The 22,897-nt window shown below is 45.0% G+C and overlaps 1 protein-coding gene across 3 annotated transcripts in view; it reads right to left on the bottom strand.

Moving 5' to 3' along the window:
• Nucleotides 1-22,897, bottom strand: part of LOC142696298 (cytochrome P450 2C20-like) — a 107,517-nt gene that overhangs the window by 50,239 nt on the left and 34,381 nt on the right. The window contains exons 1-6 of one of the 3 annotated variants that reach the window (XM_075847629.1): nucleotides 16,978-17,052; nucleotides 12,852-13,035; nucleotides 9,444-9,606; nucleotides 2,274-2,423; nucleotides 2,009-2,169; nucleotides 488-661 (exon numbers count right to left, since the gene is read on the bottom strand). In XM_075847629.1, the coding sequence (XP_075703744.1) occupies nucleotides 488-661; nucleotides 2,009-2,169; nucleotides 2,274-2,423; nucleotides 9,444-9,606; nucleotides 12,852-13,031 (828 nt within the window). In that variant the 5' untranslated portion in view covers nucleotides 13,032-13,035; nucleotides 16,978-17,052. Of the gene's footprint in view, nucleotides 1-487; nucleotides 662-2,008; nucleotides 2,170-2,273; nucleotides 2,424-9,443; nucleotides 9,607-12,851; nucleotides 13,036-16,977; nucleotides 17,053-22,897 lie in introns of those variants that run through there. The other 2 variants (XM_075847628.1, XM_075847630.1) reach the window with 2 other exon arrangements.

The following is a 22,897-nucleotide window of genomic DNA, read 5'->3' as shown; positions in this document are numbered from 1 at the left end:
ACATGATATACAGGCTGGTTGTCAGTAGTAATAGATGAATAGCTGTTACTGTATATAAGATGTGTGGATCTCATGTCTGATCACAATGTAATTATATTATATATCAGTGATGTCAGTAACAGGGGGCGGGGCTGTGACAACCTCTCACACATGATAAGTAGGCGGGTTTCCTGTCCTCCATCACACACAATTGCCTATTTCCTGCTGCAATGTTTACAATAATTATCCACAAGATTATGAGAATAATCCCAAATCCAAATATCTGCTTATAAGAGAACTGCGGATAGTGGGGTTTATACTCCCATCTTTTGGTTATTTTGTTGCATGAATATTAAATTGGTTTTCTTAATCAGAGGATATACCCGGATTCCTGCGCCCACATTACACATCAGATGAGACATGTGTAGTGAGATGGTGCGGATTTACCATAGAAGCAGCTGCTCCTCCACCACCAGCACTGGGCCCGCCAGCTCTGCTACATCTGTACCTGTTTTATCTTCACCAGGAAGTAGTCGATAAAGTCCCGCGGAGAGTTCGGATTCAGACTTCCTCTGTGCTGCTCAATGTATTTTTGGACAAACGATTTCAGCAGTGAACTTTCCTTGAAGATTTTTTCCTTGAGAATCGGAACATTTAAGAGCATCGGGAAAGTGTTTCCAAGCTGAAGGGAAGACGGAGAAACAAAGTATCAAGAGGAGGACCGGGGACTGGGACTGACGGTGCGACGGAAACATAATGTCCGGAGGACGCTACACACCCCCTGACCAAACAACTCATGGTCTACGAGGAGTCAACGCTACAATAGAAGTGTCATTATCCGGCACCCCAAGTGTCATCAATGTGTCATTATCCTGTACCCCAAGTGTCAGTGTGCCATTATCCTGTACCCCAAGTGTCAGTGTCATTATCCTGTACCCCAAGTGTCAGTGTGTCATTATCCTGTACCCCAAGTGTCAGTGTGTCATTATCCTGTACCCCAAGTGTCAGTGTCATTATCGTGTACCCCAAGTGTCAGCGTATCATTATCCTGTACCCCAAGTGTCAGTGTGTCATTATCGTGTACCCCAAGTGTCAGCGTATCATTATCCTGTACCCCAAGCGTCAGTGTCATTATCGTGTACACCAAGTGTCAGCGTATCATTATCCTGTACCCCAAGTGTCAGCGTGTCATTATCCTGTACCCCAAGTGTCAGTGTCTCATTATCCTGTACCCCAAGTGTCAGTGTCATTATCCTGTACCCCAAGAGTCAGTGTATCATTATCCTGTACCCCAAGAGTCAGTGTCATTATCCTGTACCCCGAGTGTCAGTGTATCATTATCCTGTACCCCAAGTGTCAGTGTCATTATCCTGTACCCCAAGTGTCAGTGTATCATTATCCTGTCCCCCAAGTGTCAGTGTCATTATCCTGTACCTCAAGTGTCAGTGTATCATTATCCTGTACCCCAAGTGTCAGCGTGTCATTATCCTGTACCCCAAGTGTCAGTGTCATTATCCTGCACCCCAAGTGTCAGTGTATCATTATCCTGTATCCCGAGTGTCAGTGTATCATTATCCTGTACCCCAAGTGTCAGTGTATCATTATCCTGTACTCCAAGTGTCAGTGTATCATTATCTTGTCCCCCAAGTGTCAGTGTCATTATCCTGTACCCCAAGTGTCAGTGTCATTATCCTGTACCCCAAGTGTTTGTGTCATTATCCTGTACCCCAAGTGTCAGTGTGTGAAATTAAATTGAGTAAAATTTGTGTGTTATCAAAAAATTTAAACCATTTTAAACCTCCAGTACTGAGATCTGATCTCGTGAAGTTTCGGGGCTGCACCACTGCTCCCATGATCCCGTCTGATTTCTGTCACAGATTTCAGGTGAGGATCCAAACCACCATCAATGGGACACATGGTCAGTGGACTCTCCCAGTAGTGCAGCCTCAGGCTTTGGGCCCATAACACTTTTTGACGGGACCTTTATACATTTCTATAGATAATGGATGAAGATAACCGTCTCTTTTACCTCATGTAAGGGCGAGTGGGTGTTGAATATGAATCTCCTTGTAGTTAGAATAAGATCTTGTAACTTGGGGTCTTTATAGTGGAAGTGCTCCCCCAGCAGAGCAGAGCTCGTGATGTTCCCCACAGCGCAGCCCAGGAGGTTCAGAGGATTGAACGGTTTTCCTAAGAAAACAAAATGACTTATTACTTTGGACCATTTCTATTGGCTGTGAACAGAAAACGTCTCGTTGTAGGACGCGGCGACCAGCAGAGCAGAGGACACTCACCGCCCAGAAGAGCCACAGCTCCGATCAGGGTCTCAGATTCTTCTAACACCAGTTTTTCCATGGACATCTTCCCCATCCCAAAATTTCTCAGGGAAGTGATAGTGAACCTGCGGAGCTGGCGCCATCTTTCTCCATCAATGCTGGGAAAACCTGCCGAAGATGCCAAATGTCATTCCGGTTCTTGGAGTAACTTTATTGTAAAAATCTAAAATGATAAAAGGTTTGGGACACCCGGCGTCCTCATTTTCGGAGTTCGTGTAACGCCTTTCCCTCTGGGACCCCTCCTAAAGCTTTGGACGCCCACATAACTCTTCTCCATACAGAGGGTGAGGGTCCCCAGGATTGTGGGGGTTATTCACCCATTTCATTCCTCAATGCTGATATCAAATGGTGGACAAAAGTAGCCCGAAGAAATAAAATCCTTCCGAAGCTCATTGGTCAGAGAGGTGGGCTTCGTCCCGCGGAGGGGAATAGACCAGCACCCGATTGCTCCATGATATTCATTACGCTAATTCTTCACAAATTCCCTTGGTCCTTCTTGGCCCTGATGATGAGGAGGCCTCTGTAGAGGGACTTGGTCCTTCACGGAAACATCTTTACATAAGTTCGACTTTCCTCCCTTCTTCATAGACTATTTATTATTATACTCAGATCCGAGTGCTCAATTACGTATAAATGGCGCCCGCTCACCCCCTTCTCTATAACTAATGGGACCCGGCAGGGTTGTCACTTATCGCCCACTCTCTCTGTTAAGTTCATGGAAATGTTGATCCCACAGATCAGGCAGAACGTCCCCATCAGAGGCCGACATAAAGGGAACCATCGCGACACAACGGCAACAATCTAACGACAAACCCCAAAACATTTCTAACTTCACGATCAACTTTACCAAATACGGAGATTATAAATATTTCAGCCGCCTCCGGAGACACGGGGTCAAGTCAAACTTTGGCTCCATTCAAAAGACCAGAAACGTGTGGCCGTGCTTCTAGCTTCTGATCCTTACCCATTTTTTGCTGTGAATGTTTCCTCACTTCTTACTAAAATTATGGCCCAACTACGATCTTTTCATCTCCCATTGGATTCCTGGATTGGTAAGAAAGATGACTTAAAGACTAAGGCCCCATCAAGCACACGAAAATGGATTTGTGGCCGCAACTCACCCGCAAAGCGGTCCCATTCATTCCTATGGGCCCATGCACACGACCGTGGTTTCCAGGCTCCGTATATTGCCCGGGAGCCAGGACCGCACAAAGATCGGACATGTCTTATTACAGCCGTATTTTGGGGTCCGGGCTCATTGAAATGAATGTGCACGGCCCGTGATTTGTGGGCGGCCCCCGGGTGACACTTCGCGGCCGTCCGAGCTGCAAATTACGGCCGTGCACACCACTACAATCGTGTGCATGAGGCCTTACATCCTCCCACAAATCCTGTACCCCTTCCAGACGGTGCCCATAGACCACACTCCTTTCTCAATAAGATCTGGCAGCTCTTTACTAACTTTCTTCTGAAAAACGACTCGACCTAGATTAGCGCATGGACCCCTCATTTTAAGGTCTTGGCCAGGAGGGATAGAAGACCCCTTATTACTACGCCAACCAGCTCAGTCCTTGGGTTTTACTGGGTAGGAAACAAACTTTGTTGGCGGATATAGATGTAGAACAGTCCCTCATGGACAGTTCGGAGGTGGCACCGGTCTGACGAGCTCCGGCACCAGGTATTGCTGGGACTGTTTCTAATCTTCTCACTTCTAACTCTTCTCATCTTTCACTATTTTCTGGAACAGGTTGGACCCGGGAGCACTTTCTCAGCCTTAACCCCATGGATGCCCCTTCCCACCATAATGGGCTCTGGTCCCTCTGACTTCGAACCCCGGTCTCATCTCAGGACATTTTTATGGTTGAAGCCTTTAAAGATAAGACGTCCCTGAAAGTAATTCAACCAGCGCCTCCTCATAGATCGACCTCTCGGAGCGGTCTACATTATTGCAAGAAGTTCCACGTCAAAGTTTTCTAAAGTCGCGGAAACCTCTTGGTTAGAAACATTTGTATTACTGCCCTCGCCCCCAAATAAACTGTTGCCCCCACCTACCATGTGTCATGCATAATACCGGGGTCTTCTTATATGGCAGGGGGCTCTTTATAAAATATTCTTCTGTGGACTTGGAGTTCGCCGTTAGCCGTCACCTCCGGCCATGAATCACCGACCGTCAGTGACAACATCCAAATTTATAGACTGGGGGAAAGGACGCTGAATATTCCGGAGCACGAAGCAAATATGTGAGTATGTAGACCTTCACATGCAAAACGTTGTCTTTAATGTATGATGGGAGTGAACAGATCCAGGAGGTGTCGCGACTCTACCGCCGGATTAGGCGGCGTTCACATCAGCATTTCTTTTCCGATGCAGGAACCTATGAACAGAAAGCCAAACTTCCGTTTGCCTTGGTTTCCATTTGTTTCCGTTCTGTAAAGTTTCCAATTTTTTAGCGGAAACAATAGCGTAGTCAACTACGGACGCTGGTGTGAAAAGACCCTTAGGCATCGGCAGCAATATAAATTCTTTGGAACTGGCTAGAGGCACTAAACACGGACGCCCCCGGCCCCCTCTCCCGTGTGATCCGGTCACAGAGCCGCAGGTACTAAATCTCAAAGGCAACGAAAACATCAAAAAGGGTTAAGGAAGGTTCCCGGGAAGTCAAATTGTCCTGATTTACTGATGAATATACAAAACACTGAGGAGAACATGGAGGAGAACATGGAGGAGAACATGGAGGAGAACATGGAGGAGATTATGGAGGAGAACATGGAGGAGATTATGGAGGAGATTATGGAGGAGAACATGGAGGAGATTATGGAGGAGATTATGGAGGAGATTATGGAGGAGATTATGGAGGAGATTATGGAGGAGATTATGGAGGAGATTATGGAACGCTGCAGCGATTTCTTATCATCTATGGATACAAGGTAAATAAAACCAAGACGGAGGTATTAATGCTCCACAAAAACGCCAACCTGGATGACGACATCAAATATTCCACTCTATCATCCAATAATAAGTCAAATTCAGTCTGATCTATATAGATGGAAGAATCTTCCATTAAATGGACGGTCACCAGAAAATTATCCTATCAGTAATATGGCGCGGCCTCACTTGAATAGAACGCGGTTTTCATTTTTCAGATGAGCGGCTCCGTTGCAGCGATAATCACTTTATTCTTCATATGCAAATGAGCCTTCTATCCCCAGTCTGACCCTCCCTCCCTTCTTTGATTGACAGGGCCAGGCAGTGTAGAAGACGGGATCACGCATGGCCCCGTATTCTCCTGAACACGCCCGCACCTCTGCTGCAGAATCGGCGCATGCGCGGTACATCCCTGAAATCTCACCGGTCTAATCGGCTGTACTGCGCCTGCGATGATTACGTCACACTACGCCCGGAGGAGACGGACCGCGGTTTCGCAGAGCAGAAGAGGCAGAGGCCACCAGCGTTGAACCACCTTCTGCGCTGCGATGCCGCGGTCCGTCTCTTCCGGGTGTGACGTAATCTGCGTGTGCACAGACAAGAAAAAAAAGAATTCAGAGGAGACGTTCCCTGCAGAAGAGAGGAATAGAAGTTTTGGACACTGAACATGAATGGAAGATGTGTGGATTTTGGGTGGAGACCGGGGTGGGAGGGCGAGGGGAATACCTATAGAAAGGGGGAGGACTGAGAGGTTTCGCGATGTCAAAGTCTCCTTCTTCAGGATCTATTTTCTATGTACACAGCGGAGTCCCATTATTATTTTCACCTCCTGCTTTCCACGTCGGCAGCGCGTGGCCCATGACGTCAGTGATGTGTGGTGCGCGGGCTGGGTATATAAGGGGTGCGGGCGGCTGTCTCATTATATGTCACTCGTTGTTGTCATGGGTAACGGGCGATTTATCAGAGTTGGGGCTGATTATCGGCTTTCGGCCCGGGGTGGAGTATTTCTCACACAGCGCAGTTTGTGAACGGTTCGCGTGCTGCTGTGGTGATAGCGAATCGTGAGTGGACAAATGGCGCCGTTGGGAATAACCGACATGGAAACTGCGGAGCGCCACGTGCCATTGATGTTGAGAGGTGAACGTCGGGTATGAAGGTGCGCGAGGGCCGGACGACATGGAGCAGCTCACTGTGAAAATCAATCAGGGGGCGACCAGACGTGTGTCTAATACAGCAGCGAACCCGACAGCGTATGGGGCTCTGGAGCCACCGGCCGGTCACCGCTCCTATGTAACAAAGGGGCAGCGGAAAAATAGGCTTCAATTTGCGCTGCAGGATCGGAATTGGACCCCCCATGATTGGCACAGGGTGGTCTCCTCCGATGAGTCACGTTTTCTGCTTCATGGAACGGATGGACGTCGGCGCGTCAGGCGAGAAACATCAGAGAACAAACCCCCGGCAGCCATTGCTGGAAGAACACGAGCCGGTGGCGGCAGCGTTATGGGCGGGGGATTATTTCATGGCATTCTCTGGGCCCCTCATACATGTGGACGGCTCTGAAGAGATCTGGGTGTGAATCCATCGTTGCAGATCACGTCCCCCCGTATATGCTGATGGTATTCCCCGGGGCAGGTGGAATCTTCCAGCGAGACAATGCGACACGTCACACGGCTAGAAATGTCCGACAGGAAGAGCGCGACCAAGACCTCCAAGTATTTCCCCGGCCCCTGATTACCAGACTTCAACCCAACTGATCATCTGTGGGACCGCGATCGTTTTGTTGTCTCTGTGTATCCTCTTCCGCCAGCAAATGTGAGATGCTCTGCAGTCAGCAGATACCCGAGACCACCGACCAGCCCCTTATTGATCACCCCCCCGCCCGTCTACAGCTGTCAGTGCTGCCCACGGCAGGTACACCGGATATCACCTGCTGCTCAGAATAACGGGACTCCCCTGTGCATTTGTATAATGTTAAAAATTGAATTGAATTAGTATTACAATAAACCGGATACAGATTAACATGCGAGACTTCCCGGTCCTTCCTCTCGGAGAATCACAATTCACACAGTAAAGAATTTCTACAATCAGGATCGTCCTCGTCACGGAGTCAAAGTATCAGCGGCAATAACCTGCGTATAATCCATGTGATGTATCTGTATAATGATCGATGGGCCGCTCCTTTATTAGGGGACAGTAAACGCCCCTCTGTGAGGGAATCCGGAGTTGTCAGGCGGCGATGACCAGGACGGGCGATAACGCGTTTGTTTCGCATATTTCATGAAGCCGCTGAATTCAACTTCTCTCTGTTGTGGGGATAAAATATTATAAACCTGGAAATGTTTCTGAATAGTAATTATGACCATGAAATACATCACGTGGATTGTATGTGGGACGCGGCACGATTGTACTTTGAGTCTGTGACGAGGACGATCCTGATTGTAGAAATTGTTTACTGTGAGAATTGTGATTCCCCGTGAGGAAGAACCGGGAAGACTCGCATGTTAATCTGTATCCGGTCACTCATATCATCCATGAAAGAGAAAGCTTTACATCTGAAGTGCGGGGAGGATCGACTTATTATAATATATGTACACATGGGGTACAGGATAATGATACACTGACACTTGGGGTACAGGATAATGACACTGACACTTGAGGTACAGGATAATGATACACTGACACTCGGGGTACAGGATAATGACACTGACACTCGGGGTACAGGATAATGACACTGACACTTGGGGTACAGGATAATGACACTGACACTTGGGGTACAGGATAATGACACTGACACTTGGGGTACAGGATAATGACACTGACACTCGGGGTACAGGATAATGACACTGACACTTGGGGTACAGGATAATGACACTGACACTTGGGGTACAGGATAATGACACTGACACTTGGGGTACAGGATAATGACACTGACACTTGGGGTACAGGATAATGACACTGACACTCGGGGTACAGGATAATGACACTGACACTTGGGGTACAGGATAATGACACTGACACTTGGGGTACAGGATAATGATACGCTGACACTTGGGGTACAGGATAATGATACGCTGACACTTGGGGGTACAGGATAATGACACTGACACTTGGGGGTACAGGATAATGACACTGACACTTGGGGTACAGGATAATGATACACTGACACTTGGGGTACAGGATAATGACACTGACACTTGGGGGTACAGGATAATGACACTGACACTTGGGGTACAGGATAATGATACACTAACACTTGGGGTACAGGATAATAATACACTGACACTTGGGGTACAGGATAATGACACTGACACTTGGGGTACAGGATAATGACACTGACACTTGGGGTACAGGATAATGACGCTGACACTTGGTGTACAGGATAATGATACACTAACACTTGGGGTACAGGATAATGATACACTGACACTTGGGGTACAGGATAATGATACACTGACACTTGGGGTACAGGATAATGATAAAGATAGTCTTAAAAAAGTTAAATATTCTAGTTGTCGGCAGATCATCTTGGTGCGTAAACGGGGAGACGCGCTGCCGACGTGATGATAATGTATGAGGACGAGGGATCGGAGTAAGGAGCGCTCGTCCCCATCCATAGCTCCGTGTGACAGGAGCAAACGAGCGCCGATCAACAAGCTGTCTCGTTGATCAGCGCTCATTTACGTGGCCCAGGTCCTGCACAGAATCCCTGTGTCATGCTCCGCCCCCTCAGGTCCTGCCCAGAATCCCTGTGTCATGCTCCGCCCCCTCAGGTCCTGCCCAGAATCCCTGTGTCATGCTCCGCCCCCTCAGGTCCTGCACAGAATCCCTGTGTCATGCTCCGCCCCCTCAGGTCCTGCCCAGAATCCCTGTGTCATTCTCCGCCCCCTCAGGTCCTGCACAGAATCCCTGTGTCATGCTCCGCCTCCTCAGGTCCTGCCCAGAATCCCTGTGTCATGCTCCGCCCCGTCAGGTCCTGCACAGAATCCCTGTGTCATGCTCCGCCCCCTCAGGTCCTGCATAGAATCCCTGTGTCATGCTCCGCCCCCTCAGGTCCTGCACAGAATCCCTGTGTCATGCTCCGCACCCTCAGGTCCTGCACAGAATCCTTGTGTCATGCTCCGCCCCCTCGGGTCCTGCACTAGGCAGAACTCAGTGAAATGTTCCCTTATCACCCTAAACCCTTAAAGTAACAGGTGTCCTTACTGTATCCTTCAGAGTAGAGATCAATGACCGGAGAGAACGGGCGGCCGCTGAACTCCTCGCCATGATTCAACAAAGCATCCTTCACCACCTCGTACCCGCAGAGGACCACAACGGGATCTGTCAACTTCCAGACAGTGAAAATGGGACCGTATTTTTGGCGGAGCTTTAGAAGAAACATAAAAAAAATTGTTAGAAAAGGGGGCAGGGTTCAGAGAGAAAATTCCCCGCCCATGAGGAACCCATGGAGAAATGAGGTGCAGGGTATCTGGTCGGGTTATGGCAGGGGCCCCCTAGTGAATTATTATTGGTGAGGAGATGTATGTGGGTGGTTCTCCTAATACGCTATGACTGTATTATTTGGGCCCTGTTGGCACTGAATGCACATGATAATTCATTATTAATACAAGTTATTATTCTAGTAGGGCAGTACTTGGGAATAGTATGGCGTTATTGGTATTGAATGGTAGTATTATTTGAGCATTGTTATCTAAAACTATTTGTACATATAGAACTAACCCATACAGCACTCTACTGCTCTGTTATATGACCACTGTATAGCACAGACACTCCACTGCTCTGTTATATGACCACTGTATAGCGCAGACACTCTACTGCTCTGTTATATGAGCACTGTATAGCACAGACACTCTACTGCTCTGTTATATGACCACTGTATAGCGCAGACACTCTACTGCTCTGTTATATGAGCACTGTATAGCACAGACACTCTACTGCTCTGTTATATGAGCACTGTATAGCACAGACACTCTACTGCTCTGTTATATGAGCACTGTATAGCACAGACACTCTACTGCTATGTTATATGAGCACTGTGTAGCGCAGACACTCTACTGCTCTGTTATATGAGCACTGTATAGCGCAGACACTCTACTGCTCTGTTATATGAGCACTGTATAGCACAGACACTCTACTGCTCTGTTATATGAGCACTGTATAGCACAGACACTCTACTGCTCTGTTATATGAGCACTGTATAGCACAGGCACTCTACTGCTCTCTTATATGAGCACTGTATAGCACAGACACTCTACTGCTCTGTTGTATGAGCACTGTATAGCACAGACACTCTACTGCTCTGTTATATGAGCACTGTATAGCACAGACACTCTACTGCTCTGTTATATGAGCACTGTATAGCACAGACACTCTACTGCTCTGTTATATGAGCACTGTATAGCACAGACACTCTACTGCTCTGTTATATGAGCACTGTATAGCACAGACACTCTACTGCTCTGTTATATGAGCACTGTATAGCACAGACACTCTACTGCTCTGTTATATGAGCACTGTATAGCACAGACACTCTACTGCTCTGTTATATGAGCACTGTATAGCACAGACACTCTACTGCTCTGTTATATGAGCACTGTATAGCACAGACACTCTACTGCTCTGTTATATGAGCACTGTATAGCACAGACACTCTACTGCTCTGTTATATAAGCACTGTATAACACAGACACTCTACTGCTCTGTTATATGACCACTGTATAGCACAGACACTCTACTGCTCTGTTATATGACCACTGTATAGCACAGGCACTCTACAGCTCTGTTATATGAGCACTGTATAGCACAGACACTCTACTGCTCTGTTATATGAGCACTGTATAGCACACAGACACTCTACTGCTCTGTTATATGAGCACTGTATAGCACACAGACACTCTACTGCTCTGTTATATGACCACTGCATAGCACAGACACTCTACTGCTCTGTTATATGACCACTGTATAGCACAGACACTCTACTGCTCTGTTATATGACCCCTGTATAGCACAGACACTCTACTGCTCTCTTATATGACCCCTGTATAGCACAGACATTCTACTGCTCTCTTATATGAGCACTGTATAGCACAGACACTCTACTGCTCTGTTATATAAGCACTGTATAGCACAGACACTCTACTGCTCTGTTATATGAGCACTGTATAGCACAGACACTCTACTGCTCTGTTATGACCCCTGTATAGCACAGACACTCTACTGCTCTGTTATATGAGCACTGTATAGCATAGACACTCTACTGCTCTGTTATATGACCACTGCATAGCACAGACACTCTACTGCTCTGTTATATGAGCACTGTATAGCACAGATACTCTACTGCTCTGTTATATGAGCACTGTATAGCACAGACACTCTACTGCTCTGTTATATGAGCACTGTATAGCACAGACACTCTACTGCTCTGTTATATGACCACTGTATAGCGCAGACACTCTACTGCTCTGTTATATGAGCACTGTATAGCACAGACACTCTACTGCTCTGTTATATGAGCACTGTATAGCACAGACACTCTACTGCTCTGTTATATGAGCACTGTATAGCACAGACACTCTACTGCTCTGTTATATAAGCACTGTATAACACAGACACTCTACTGCTCTGTTATATGACCACTGTATAGCACAGACACTCTACTGCTCTGTTATATGACCACTGTATAGCACAGGCACTCTACAGCTCTGTTATATGAGCACTGTATAGCACAGACACTCTACTGCTCTGTTATATGAGCACTGTATAGCACACAGACACTCTACTGCTCTGTTATATGAGCACTGTATAGCACACAGACACTCTACTGCTCTGTTATATGACCACTGCATAGCACAGACACTCTACTGCTCTGTTATATGACCACTGTATAGCACAGACACTCTACTGCTCTGTTATATGACCCCTGTATAGCACAGACACTCTACTGCTCTCTTATATGACCCCTGTATAGCACAGACATTCTACTGCTCTCTTATATGAGCACTGTATAGCACAGACACTCTACTGCTCTGTTATATAAGCACTGTATAGCACAGACACTCTACTGCTCTGTTATATGAGCACTGTATAGCACAGACACTCTACTGCTCTGTTATGACCCCTGTATAGCACAGACACTCTACTGCTCTGTTATATGAGCACTGTATAGCACATACACTCTACTGCTCTGTTATATGACCACTGCATAGCACAGACACTCTACTGCTCTGTTATATGAGCACTGTATAGCACAGACACTCTACTGCTCTGTTATATGAGCACTGTATAGCACAGACACTCTACTGCTCTGTTATATGAGCACTGTATAGCACAGACACTCTACTGCTCTGTTATATGACCTCTATATAGCACAGACACTCTACTGCTCTGTAATATGAGCACTGTATAGCACAGACACTCTACTGCTCTGTAATATGAGCACTGTATAGCACAGACACTCTACTGCTCTGTAATATGAGCACTGTATAGCACGATTTGTAGAGTTTGCCGAGTATGAGCTACACTACAACTGCTGACGATGGTGCTTGCTATTAGAGGTGCACACATTTTATTTAATAATATGATTGTGTTTTTACCTGTTTCGATGTCACATACCTCAGGAAAGTATTTGCAGCCAGCACGGTCTCCAATGTATTTGGGGGTGCCCAGAATTGGCAGTGGAGCTGGTCCCGGGGGTAAGAACTGGTATTTTTTCTGCTTTCTCCAGAAAGAAAGAAGGAAGAGGAGGGTGAGGAGGAAGGAGACGGCCAATGACAGCACTGGTAAAACGGCCATGATCCTGGGGGGTGCAGAGAGATCAATATAAATACTCTGTGCTGCTGAATATGATCATTATTATTATTATTATTATTATTATTAATGTTGTTACAATCTTATTACACTTTATAAAACGAGGTAAATATCACAGCTGAATGCAACATTGTATCACTTTTATAGAACATCACTTTGAAATGCTGTATATTGATATATCCTGCAGATTATTACACCACTGACCACTCAGATCTGCAGAACATTGCTCCTCTACCTCCTGACAGATACATAGTGATATATTCTGCAGATTATTACACCACTGACCTCTCTGCAGAACATTGCTCCTCTACCTCCTGACAGATACATAGTGATATATTCTGCAGATTATTACACCACTGACCTCTCTGCAGAACATCGCTCCTCTACCTCCTGACAGATACATAGCGATATATCCTGCAGATTATTACACCACTGACCTCTCTACAGATCTACAGAACATCGCTCCTCTACCTCCTGACAGATACATAGTGATATATACTGCAGATTATTACACCACTGACCTCTCTACAGATCTGCAGAACATCGCTCCTCTACCTCCTGACAGATACATAGTGATATATCCTGCAGATTATTACACCACTAACCTCTCTACAGATCTGCAGAACATTGCTCCTCTACCTCCTGACAGATACATAGTGATATATCCTGCAGATTATTACACCACTGACCTCTCTACAGATCTGCAGAACATTGCTCCTCCACCTCCTGACAGATACATAGTGATATATTCTGCAGATTATTACACCACTGACCTCTCTGCAGAACATCGCTCCTCTACCTCCTGACAGATACATAGCGATATATCCTGCAGATTATTACACCACTGACCTCTCTACAGATCTGCAGAACATTGCTCCTCTACCTCCTGACAGATACATAGTGATATATCCTGCAGATTATTACACCACTAACCTCTCTACAGATCTGCAGAACATTGCTCCTCCACCTCATGACAGATACATAGTGATATATCCTGCAGATTATTACACCACTGACTCCTCTACAGATCTGCAGAACATCGCTCCTCTACCTCCTGACAGATACATAGTGATATATCCTGCAGATTATTACACCACTGACCTCTCTACAGATCTGCAGAACATCGCTCCTCTACGTCCTGACAGATACATAGTGATATATCCTGCAGATTATTACACTACTGACCTCTCTAGAGATCTGCAGAACATTGCTCCTCTACCTCCTGACAGATACATAGTGATATATCCTGCAGATTATTACACCACTGACCTCTCTACAGATCTGCAGAACATTGCTCCTCTACCTCCTGACAGATACAGTGATATATCCTGCAGATTATTACACCACTGACCTCTCTACAGATCTGCAGAACATTGCTCCTCTACCTCCTGGCAGATACATAGTGATATATCCTGCAGATTATTACACCTCTGACCTCTCTACAGATCTGCAGAACATTGCTCCTCTACCTCCTGACAGATACATAGTGATATATTCTGCAGATTATTACACCACAGACCTCTCTACAGATCTGCAGACCATTGCTCCTCCACCTCCTGACAGATACATAGTTATATATCCTGCAGATTATTACACCACTGACCTCTCTACAGATCTGCAGAACATTGCTCCTCTACCTCCTGGCAGATACATAGTGATATATCCTGCAGATTATTACACCTCTGACCTCTCTACAGATCTGCAGAACATTGCTCCTCTACCTCCTGACAGATACATAGTGATATATTCTGCAGATTATTACACCACAGACCTCTCTACAGATCTGCAGACCATTGCTCCTCCACCTCCTGACAGATACATAGTTATATATTCTGCAGATTATTACACCACAGACCTCTCTACAGATCTGCAGAACATTGCTCCTCTACCTCCTGACAGATACATAGTGATATATTCTGCAGATTATTACACCACAGACCTCTCTACAGATCTGCAGACCATTGCTCCTCCACCTCCTGACAGATACATAGTTATATATCCTGCAGATTATTACACCACTGACCTCTCTACAGATCTGCAGAACATTGCTCCTCTACCTCCTGACAGATACATAGTGATATATCCTGCAGATTATTACACCACTGACCTCTCTACAGATCTGCAGAACATTGCTCCTCCACCTCCTGACAGATACATAGTGATATATTCTGCAGATTATTACACCACAGACCTCTCTACAGATCTGCAGAACATCGCTCCTCTACCTCCTGACAGATACATAGTGATATATCCTGCAGATTATTACACCACTGACCTCTCTACAGATCTGCAGAACATTGCTCCTCTACCTCCTGACAGATACATAGTGATATATTCTGCAGATTATTACACCACTGACCTCTACAGATCTGCAGAACATTGCTCCTCTACCTCCTGACAGATACATAGTGATATATCCTGCAGATTATTACACCACTGACCTCTCTAGAGATCTGCAGAACATTGCTCCTCCACCTCCTGACAGATACATAGTGATATATCCTGCAGATTATTACACCACTGACCTCTCTACAGATCTGCAGAACATTGCTCCTCTACCTCCTGACAGATACATAGTGATATATCCTGCAGATTATTACACCACTGACCTCTCTACAGATCTGCAGAACATTGCTCCTCTACCTCCTGACAGATACATAGTGATATATCCTGCAGATTATTACACCACTGACCTCTCTACAGAACATTGCTCCTCTACCTCCTGACAGATACATAGTGATATATCCTGCAGATTATTACACCACTGACCTCTCTACAGATCTGCAGAACATTGCTCCTCTACCTCCTGGCAGATACATAGTGATATATCCTGCAGATTATTACACCTCTGACCTCTCTACAGATCTGCAGAACATTGCTCCTCTACCTCCTGACAGATACATAGTGATATATTCTGCAGATTATTACACCACAGACCTCTCTACAGATCTGCAGACCATTGCTCCTCCACCTCCTGACAGATACATAGTTATATATCCTGCAGATTATTACACCACTGACCTCTCTACAGATCTGCAGAACATTGCTCCTCTACCTCCTGGCAGATACATAGTGATATATCCTGCAGATTATTACACCTCTGACCTCTCTACAGATCTGCAGAACATTGCTCCTCTACCTCCTGACAGATACATAGTGATATATTCTGCAGATTATTACACCACAGACCTCTCTACAGATCTGCAGACCATTGCTCCTCCACCTCCTGACAGATACATAGTTATATATCCTGCAGATTATTACACCACTGACCTCTCTACAGATCTGCAGAACATTGCTCCTCCACCTCCTGACAGATACATAGTGATATATTCTGCAGATTATTACACCACAGACCTCTCTACAGATCTGCAGAACATCGCTCCTCTACCTCCTGACAGATACATAGTGATATATCCTGCAGATTATTACACCACTGACCTCTACAGATCTGCAGAACATTGCTCCTCTACCTCCTGACAGATACATAGTGATATATCCTGCAGATTATTACACCACTGACCTCTCTAGAGATCTGCAGAACATTGCTCCTCCACCTCCTGACAGATACATAGTGATATATCCTGCAGATTATTACACCACTGACCTCTCTACAGATCTGCAGAACATTGCTCCTCTACCTCCTGACAGATACATAGTGATATATCCTGCAGATTATTACACCACTGACCTCTCTACAGATCTGCAGAACATTGCTCCTCTACCTCCTGACAGATACACAGTGATATATCCTGCAGATTATTACACCACTGACCTCTCTACAGAACATTGCTCCTCTACCTCCTGACAGATACATAGTGATATATCCTGCAGATTATTACACCACTGACCTCTCTACAGATCTGCAGAACATTGCTCCTCTACCTTCTGATACATAGTGATATATCCTGCAGATTATTACACCACTGACCTCTAGAGACCTGCAGAACATTGCTCTGCTCCCTCTTTCAGGGGCCGCGCTGTTTAAAGTGTGGAACCTGCTGACTATAGAGGCAAGTTAGGGTTAATTTTGCTGTGGAGAAGGGACACACCTGATTGGTTATTGCTTGTCAGGTGTGTTGTATTTCCCTGGTTAAATACATGTGATTCAGCGAGAGTAGAACTTGTTCCGCCCCCTCCTTTTTTTTTTTTTATACAATTTTTTCCGGTTTCCAACAACGTCATATTCTGTAAATGTTTCAAAGTCTTTGATTATCGGCCAAATCCATCGCTCAGCTGTGACCGCCATAATATCATCATCTAAGTTGATGAACTGTGATCGATATTATGGCGATCCTGCGCGTTAGTGGTGGCTGATAATGAACGCTGCAGCATTTGCGTGCAGAGGATCCGTAGAAGCTGCAGCTTTTGTGTACAGAGGATCCGTAGAAGCTGCAGCTTTTGTGTACAGAGAATCCGTAGAAGCTGCAGCTTTTGTGTACAGAGGATCCGTAGAAGCTGCAGCTTTTGTGTACAGAGGATCCGTAGAAGCTGCAGCTTTTGTGTACAGAGGATCCGTAGAAGCTGCAGCAAAAAATGTTGTTAAAAAATTAAATTTATAAATATTTAAAAACACCTAAAACACACATTTAACCCCTTAATGACGAGCGACAGATATATCTATCACAAGCGGGTGCTAGTTCCTGCCGATATATCCGTCACTTGGATCTCATGGGTGCTGCCATTATACCCACGAGATCGGCGGCAGGAGCGCGGCTGCTATACGCAGCCAGACTCCTACCGGAAATGAAAAGATCGTACTGTGAAGTTCACAACTAAAAAAAAAAAAAGCAAAATAGAGCTGAATAAAGTTTAATAAAAATTAAAAAGTGCCCCTCCAAAAAAATCAACATAAATTAATTCCTTTTTCCATTATAAATTATTAGATTTTCTTAAAAAAGCTTTACTGTAAAAAAAACCCCCTCCTACATATCAGGTACCGCCGTAACGACCCGTAGAACAAGCATAACTTACTATTTATACTGCACGGCGAGTGGCAAAAAAAACGCGCGCATTTTTTTTTATGGAATTGCTTTCCCTCTAAAAAAATGTATAAAAGTTAGGCTGCATGCACACATCCGTCAGCCATTGTACAGGCGCTAATGACGGTTCCGTGAATCACGGACCACACACGGATGGCTTCCGCGTGCAGCCCGTTGTTTCATGGACCAAATGAATGCAAAGGCCGAGACTGTTCTGTCAAAAACGGCAGGAGTAGGAACTGTGCTATTTTTGATGCAACGGCCGCACGGTTCCGTTAAAACAACAGAAGTGCGCATGGCGCCATTGAAATAAATGTGTCAGGGTGCGATCAGTTGAAACAACGGAGAGCACCCTGACGAAAAAAAACTGAAGTGGGCACGAGGCCTTAGACAATAAATTATATTTACCCCAAAATGGTACCAAAAAAAAACTACAACTCAAAAAAAAACAAAAACAAGCCATTATCTGGCTACAAGGATGGAAAAAGTTATGGATCTCGGAAGGCGACAGCACAAAGAGAACTTATTTTACTAAAACATGTTTAGGCCACGATCACACACGCAGTTTTTGTGCGAGTTTTTTTTTTTAGCCAAAGCCGGAAGTAGATAAACAAAAAATGAACAAAAGGTATAAAGAATAGACTGACCCGTCTCCTTTCTTTAGTGTCCGCTGCTTAAAACTCACGACATGTCCGATATTTCTGCGTTTTCCGTGCATCACGCACCTATTGAAATCAATGGGTGCGTGAAAATCGCGCGCACCACACGGAAGCACTTCAGTGGGACGCGCGTGATTCGCGCAACAGCAGTAAAAAGTATGAATGAAAACAGAAAAGCACCGCGTGCTTCAAACATCCAAATAGAGTGTCATAATGATGGCGGCTGCGCGAAAACCACCCAGCCGCGCACCATACGCTGCTGACACACAGATTTATGGATCTTTTGCGCGCACAAAACGCACACGCTCGTGTGAATCCGGCCTAAGGCTGTGTTCACATCACCGTTGCCTTTCCGCTGAGGGGTTCCGTCTGAGGTTTCCGTCGGGTTAGCCCCTCAGTAGAAAGACAAAGGGAAACCTCAGCTTCCGTTTCCCTCACCATTGAATGGTGACGGATCCGGTGCTAATGGTTTCTGTCTGCCACCGTTGTGGAGGGTTTAGTCGTTTTGACAGAATCAATAGCGCGGCTGACTGCTGATGTGAACACAGCCTAAATAAATAAAAACCGACTGACTGATTGACATATAAACGTTATGTCAATCACAAACAATAAACATAACACACAGTCCTGAGCCCCGGATGCCGAGCAGCCCTTTACAGGAGCCTGTAGGTAGACCAATTATGAATAACAAAAAACGGCCAACTGTGACTAATAACACATTATATATATATACACATACATACACAGGACCACCATCAGGGCAGTACTAGTGGTACTGCCATTAGAGGTCCAGCTACATGACTTAAAAAAAAAGGGGGCCCGCCGCAGACCTGCTGTAACTTCTATCAAAATACGTCTCACAGGTCAGAATCACTGGTTAGGCGCAGCCAACACAATGTCGAGGCACCTCCAAGGTATATGCACACCGTAGCACAACTCCAATAATTCTTAAGCAAAAAAATTGAGGAACAGGAGTCACAACGCCACAAGTAATAGAAACAAGTACAACAACATTTTATTTAATATAATATCATACAAGGAAAAAACAATAGCGAGGATCTAACATACAGTATATGTGTGGACCACTCGAAGGTATTAAGATTACAGGGGTATGATGTATAAAGCACACAATTTGAACGTGTGTGCACCAGGCAGTAGCGAAAAGCATAGGTCAGTGATATGTCACCGCAGTGTCTCACCTGTGCTATAAGAATATATAGTCCACAGAAGAGAAATTCAATGATAAGTAAAGCCCTAATAGCAACAATCTGGGGCAGAAAAGACACTAGGGGGAAATATCACACCGAACATTGCACATAGGTCATTACGCATAGGTCAAAAAGAGAAAATATCCCGGCATGTTCTATCATGTAAATCAAAGCCTGGAATCACAAAAAACTTAGTACACAGAGTCTTACCCATGGAGATGAAAAGAATAAGGTGATCCACGAAGTATAACCAAGTGTAAGAACGCCCCGACGCGCATTTCGCTGGTACAGCTTCTTCAGGGGGTATGCTGTAACTTCTCCCTCTCCTGGCAGGCTGTCAGGAGAGGGAGAACAGTAAGGGTATGTTCACACAGCCTATTTTCAGCTGCTGACACTGAACCCGTCAGTCCCGCTGATCTGACGGATACAGGACTCAGCACTAGATACAGCCGCTCTATATACAGGATACAAAGTAGCTGGGTCTCAAAAAGTACAAATAATTGATGGATCGTAATTACGGGCACGGTCGTGTAAATGGGGCCTACAAAACTGTGTGTGGGATCCTGGCCTTATTGTGCTAAAACATAAAAAAGACTATACGGGACATATTTGGTATCGCCGCACCAACTTGTAGAATAAAGTTAACAAGTTATTTTAACCACACGATAAACGGCAAAAAAACAATGGCAAAATTGTTGTTTTTTTATTGCACTCCCTTCCCAAAAAGTGAATGAACCTTTATCAATAAATTATATGTGCCCCAAAACGGTTAGAAATACAACTCGTCCCGCAAAAAACAATCCTCATACAGCGACAGCGACGGAAAAAAAAAAAGTTGTGGCTCTTGGATTGTAAGGATGAAAAAAAAAAGAAAGAAAATGGTTTAGTCATTAACCCCTTCCCTTTAGTGGAAATAATGTTGATATTCATTTTCACGGCCTAATTCTAATAAATTCTGCAAAGACCTGTGGGGTCTAAATACTCCTAGATAAATTCCTTGAGGGGTGTAGTTTCCAAAATGGGGTCACTTTTAGGGGGGTTTCCACTGTCTTGGTCCCTCCAGTTTATTGCAAATGCGACATGGCACTGAAAGCGATTCCGGCAAAATCAGCGCTCCAAAATCCAAATGACGCTCCTTCTCTTCTGAGCCCTGCCGTGGGTCCAAACACAATGGGGTTGCTTTTGGGGGGTCTTTACTGTTTTGGCCCCACAAGACCTCTTCAAACCTGACATGGTGCCTAAAATATATTTTAAAAAAAAAAGGAGGGCCCGTTTCTCCTTTGTGTCGGAGGCCGCTGCTTCAGTCTATTAGGGCACTCGGGCCACATGTGAGATATTTCTAAAAACTGCAGAATCTGGGCAATAAATATTGTGTTGCGTTTCTCTGGTAAAACCTTCTGTGTTACAGAAAAAAAATGGATTCAAATGAATTATGGTAAAAAAAAATGGAATTTGTAAATTTCACCTCTACTTTGCTTTAATTCCTGTGAAACGTCTAAAGGGTTAAGACACTTTTTGAATGCTGTTTTGGATACTTTGAGGGGTTCAGTTTTCAAAATGGGATGATTTAATGGGGACTTTCTAATATATAAGGCCCTCAAAGCCACTTCAGAACTGAACTGTCCCTGAAAAAATGGCCTTTTGAAATGTTCTTGCAAATGTGAGAAATTGCTGCTAAAGTTCTAAGTCTTGTGACGTCCTAGAAAAATAAAAGGATGTGAAAAAAATGATGCAAACATAAAGTAGACATAGGGGGAATGGTAACTAGTGACTATTTTGTGTGGTATTACTGTCTGACTTACAAGCAGATATATTTAAATTTCGAAAAAATGCAAATTTTTGCAAATTTTCTAAAAATTTTGGTGTTTTTCACACATAAATATTGAATTTAATTTTTTAACTAACAAAGCACAATATGTCACGAGAAAACAATCTCAGAATCACTTGAATAGGTAAAAGCATTCCTGAATTATTACTACATAAGGAAACACAAATATGGACAGTGACCTCAGGGGTTTCCTGTAGGAGCGGAACCACCGGCCAGATCATCGGCAACGGGGATTTGGCTCAATTATTAGCCACTATATATGGACAGTGACGTTAAGGGCTTCCCCATACACAGTGCTTAAAGTACCGCTGTGCCCGGGGAGTCCTAGTTGAGCGGAGGAGCTAATTCTAATTCTGAAGCAGGGAGCTGTTGGTTCCCTGCTTCAGCATTGGGTTTAACTGTATCTGCGACCTGAGGACGCAGATACAGTTGACAGCGGGACATACCCCCAACCATCTGGAACAGCGGGACACTGCCCGGAATCTGGGACGGTTGGGAGGTATGCTAATGTATTGACAACCATCGGCATCCCATGATCGTGTCGTGGGGGGCGATGAGCTGTCGGAGGGGGCTTCCCCCTCTTTATAAGGCCTCAGATGCTGCGGTTTCGATCGACTGCAGCATTTTGGGGGTTAAAAGGCCAGGAACAGTGCGATCGCTGTTCCTGGCCATTGGTGCCGGGCATCAGCTGTAATAGCTGACACCCGCAGCGTGACATGCACTTCCGTCATGGTGCGTGAAGGGGTTAAGACCATAGTTATTTTAAACCTTAATGACCAAGAATTTTTTTTTCGTTTTTCCATCGTCTCATTCAAAGAGCTGTAACTTTTTTATTGTTTCGTCGCCACAGCGGTATAAGGTCTTGTTTTTTGTGGGACAAGTTTTATTTTTGGATTGCAACTTTTTGGGGTAAATATCATTTACTGATTCACTTTTAGTAACTTTATTGGTTTGAAATGGAAAAAAAACTGAAATTCAGTCAATTTTTTTTGCGTCTTAAATTTATGCCGTTTACCGTGTTGTACAAATAACAATAACTTTATTCAGCGGGTCGTTACGATTGTGGAGATACCAAATCGATATTGTTTTTTTACTTTTTTAAAAGCCATAACTTTTTGATAGTTCTGCCGATGCGGCTGTATGAGGCTTCATTTTGCGGGACAACGTTTTTATT

This window comes from Rhinoderma darwinii (assembly GCF_050947455.1).
Source record: "Rhinoderma darwinii isolate aRhiDar2 chromosome 5 unlocalized genomic scaffold, aRhiDar2.hap1 SUPER_5_unloc_52, whole genome shotgun sequence".
In the NCBI taxonomy this organism is placed as follows: Eukaryota; Metazoa; Chordata; class Amphibia; order Anura; family Rhinodermatidae; genus Rhinoderma; species Rhinoderma darwinii.
Note: the sequence above shows the minus strand (reverse complement) of the source record. Positions and strands in the feature narration are given on the sequence as shown.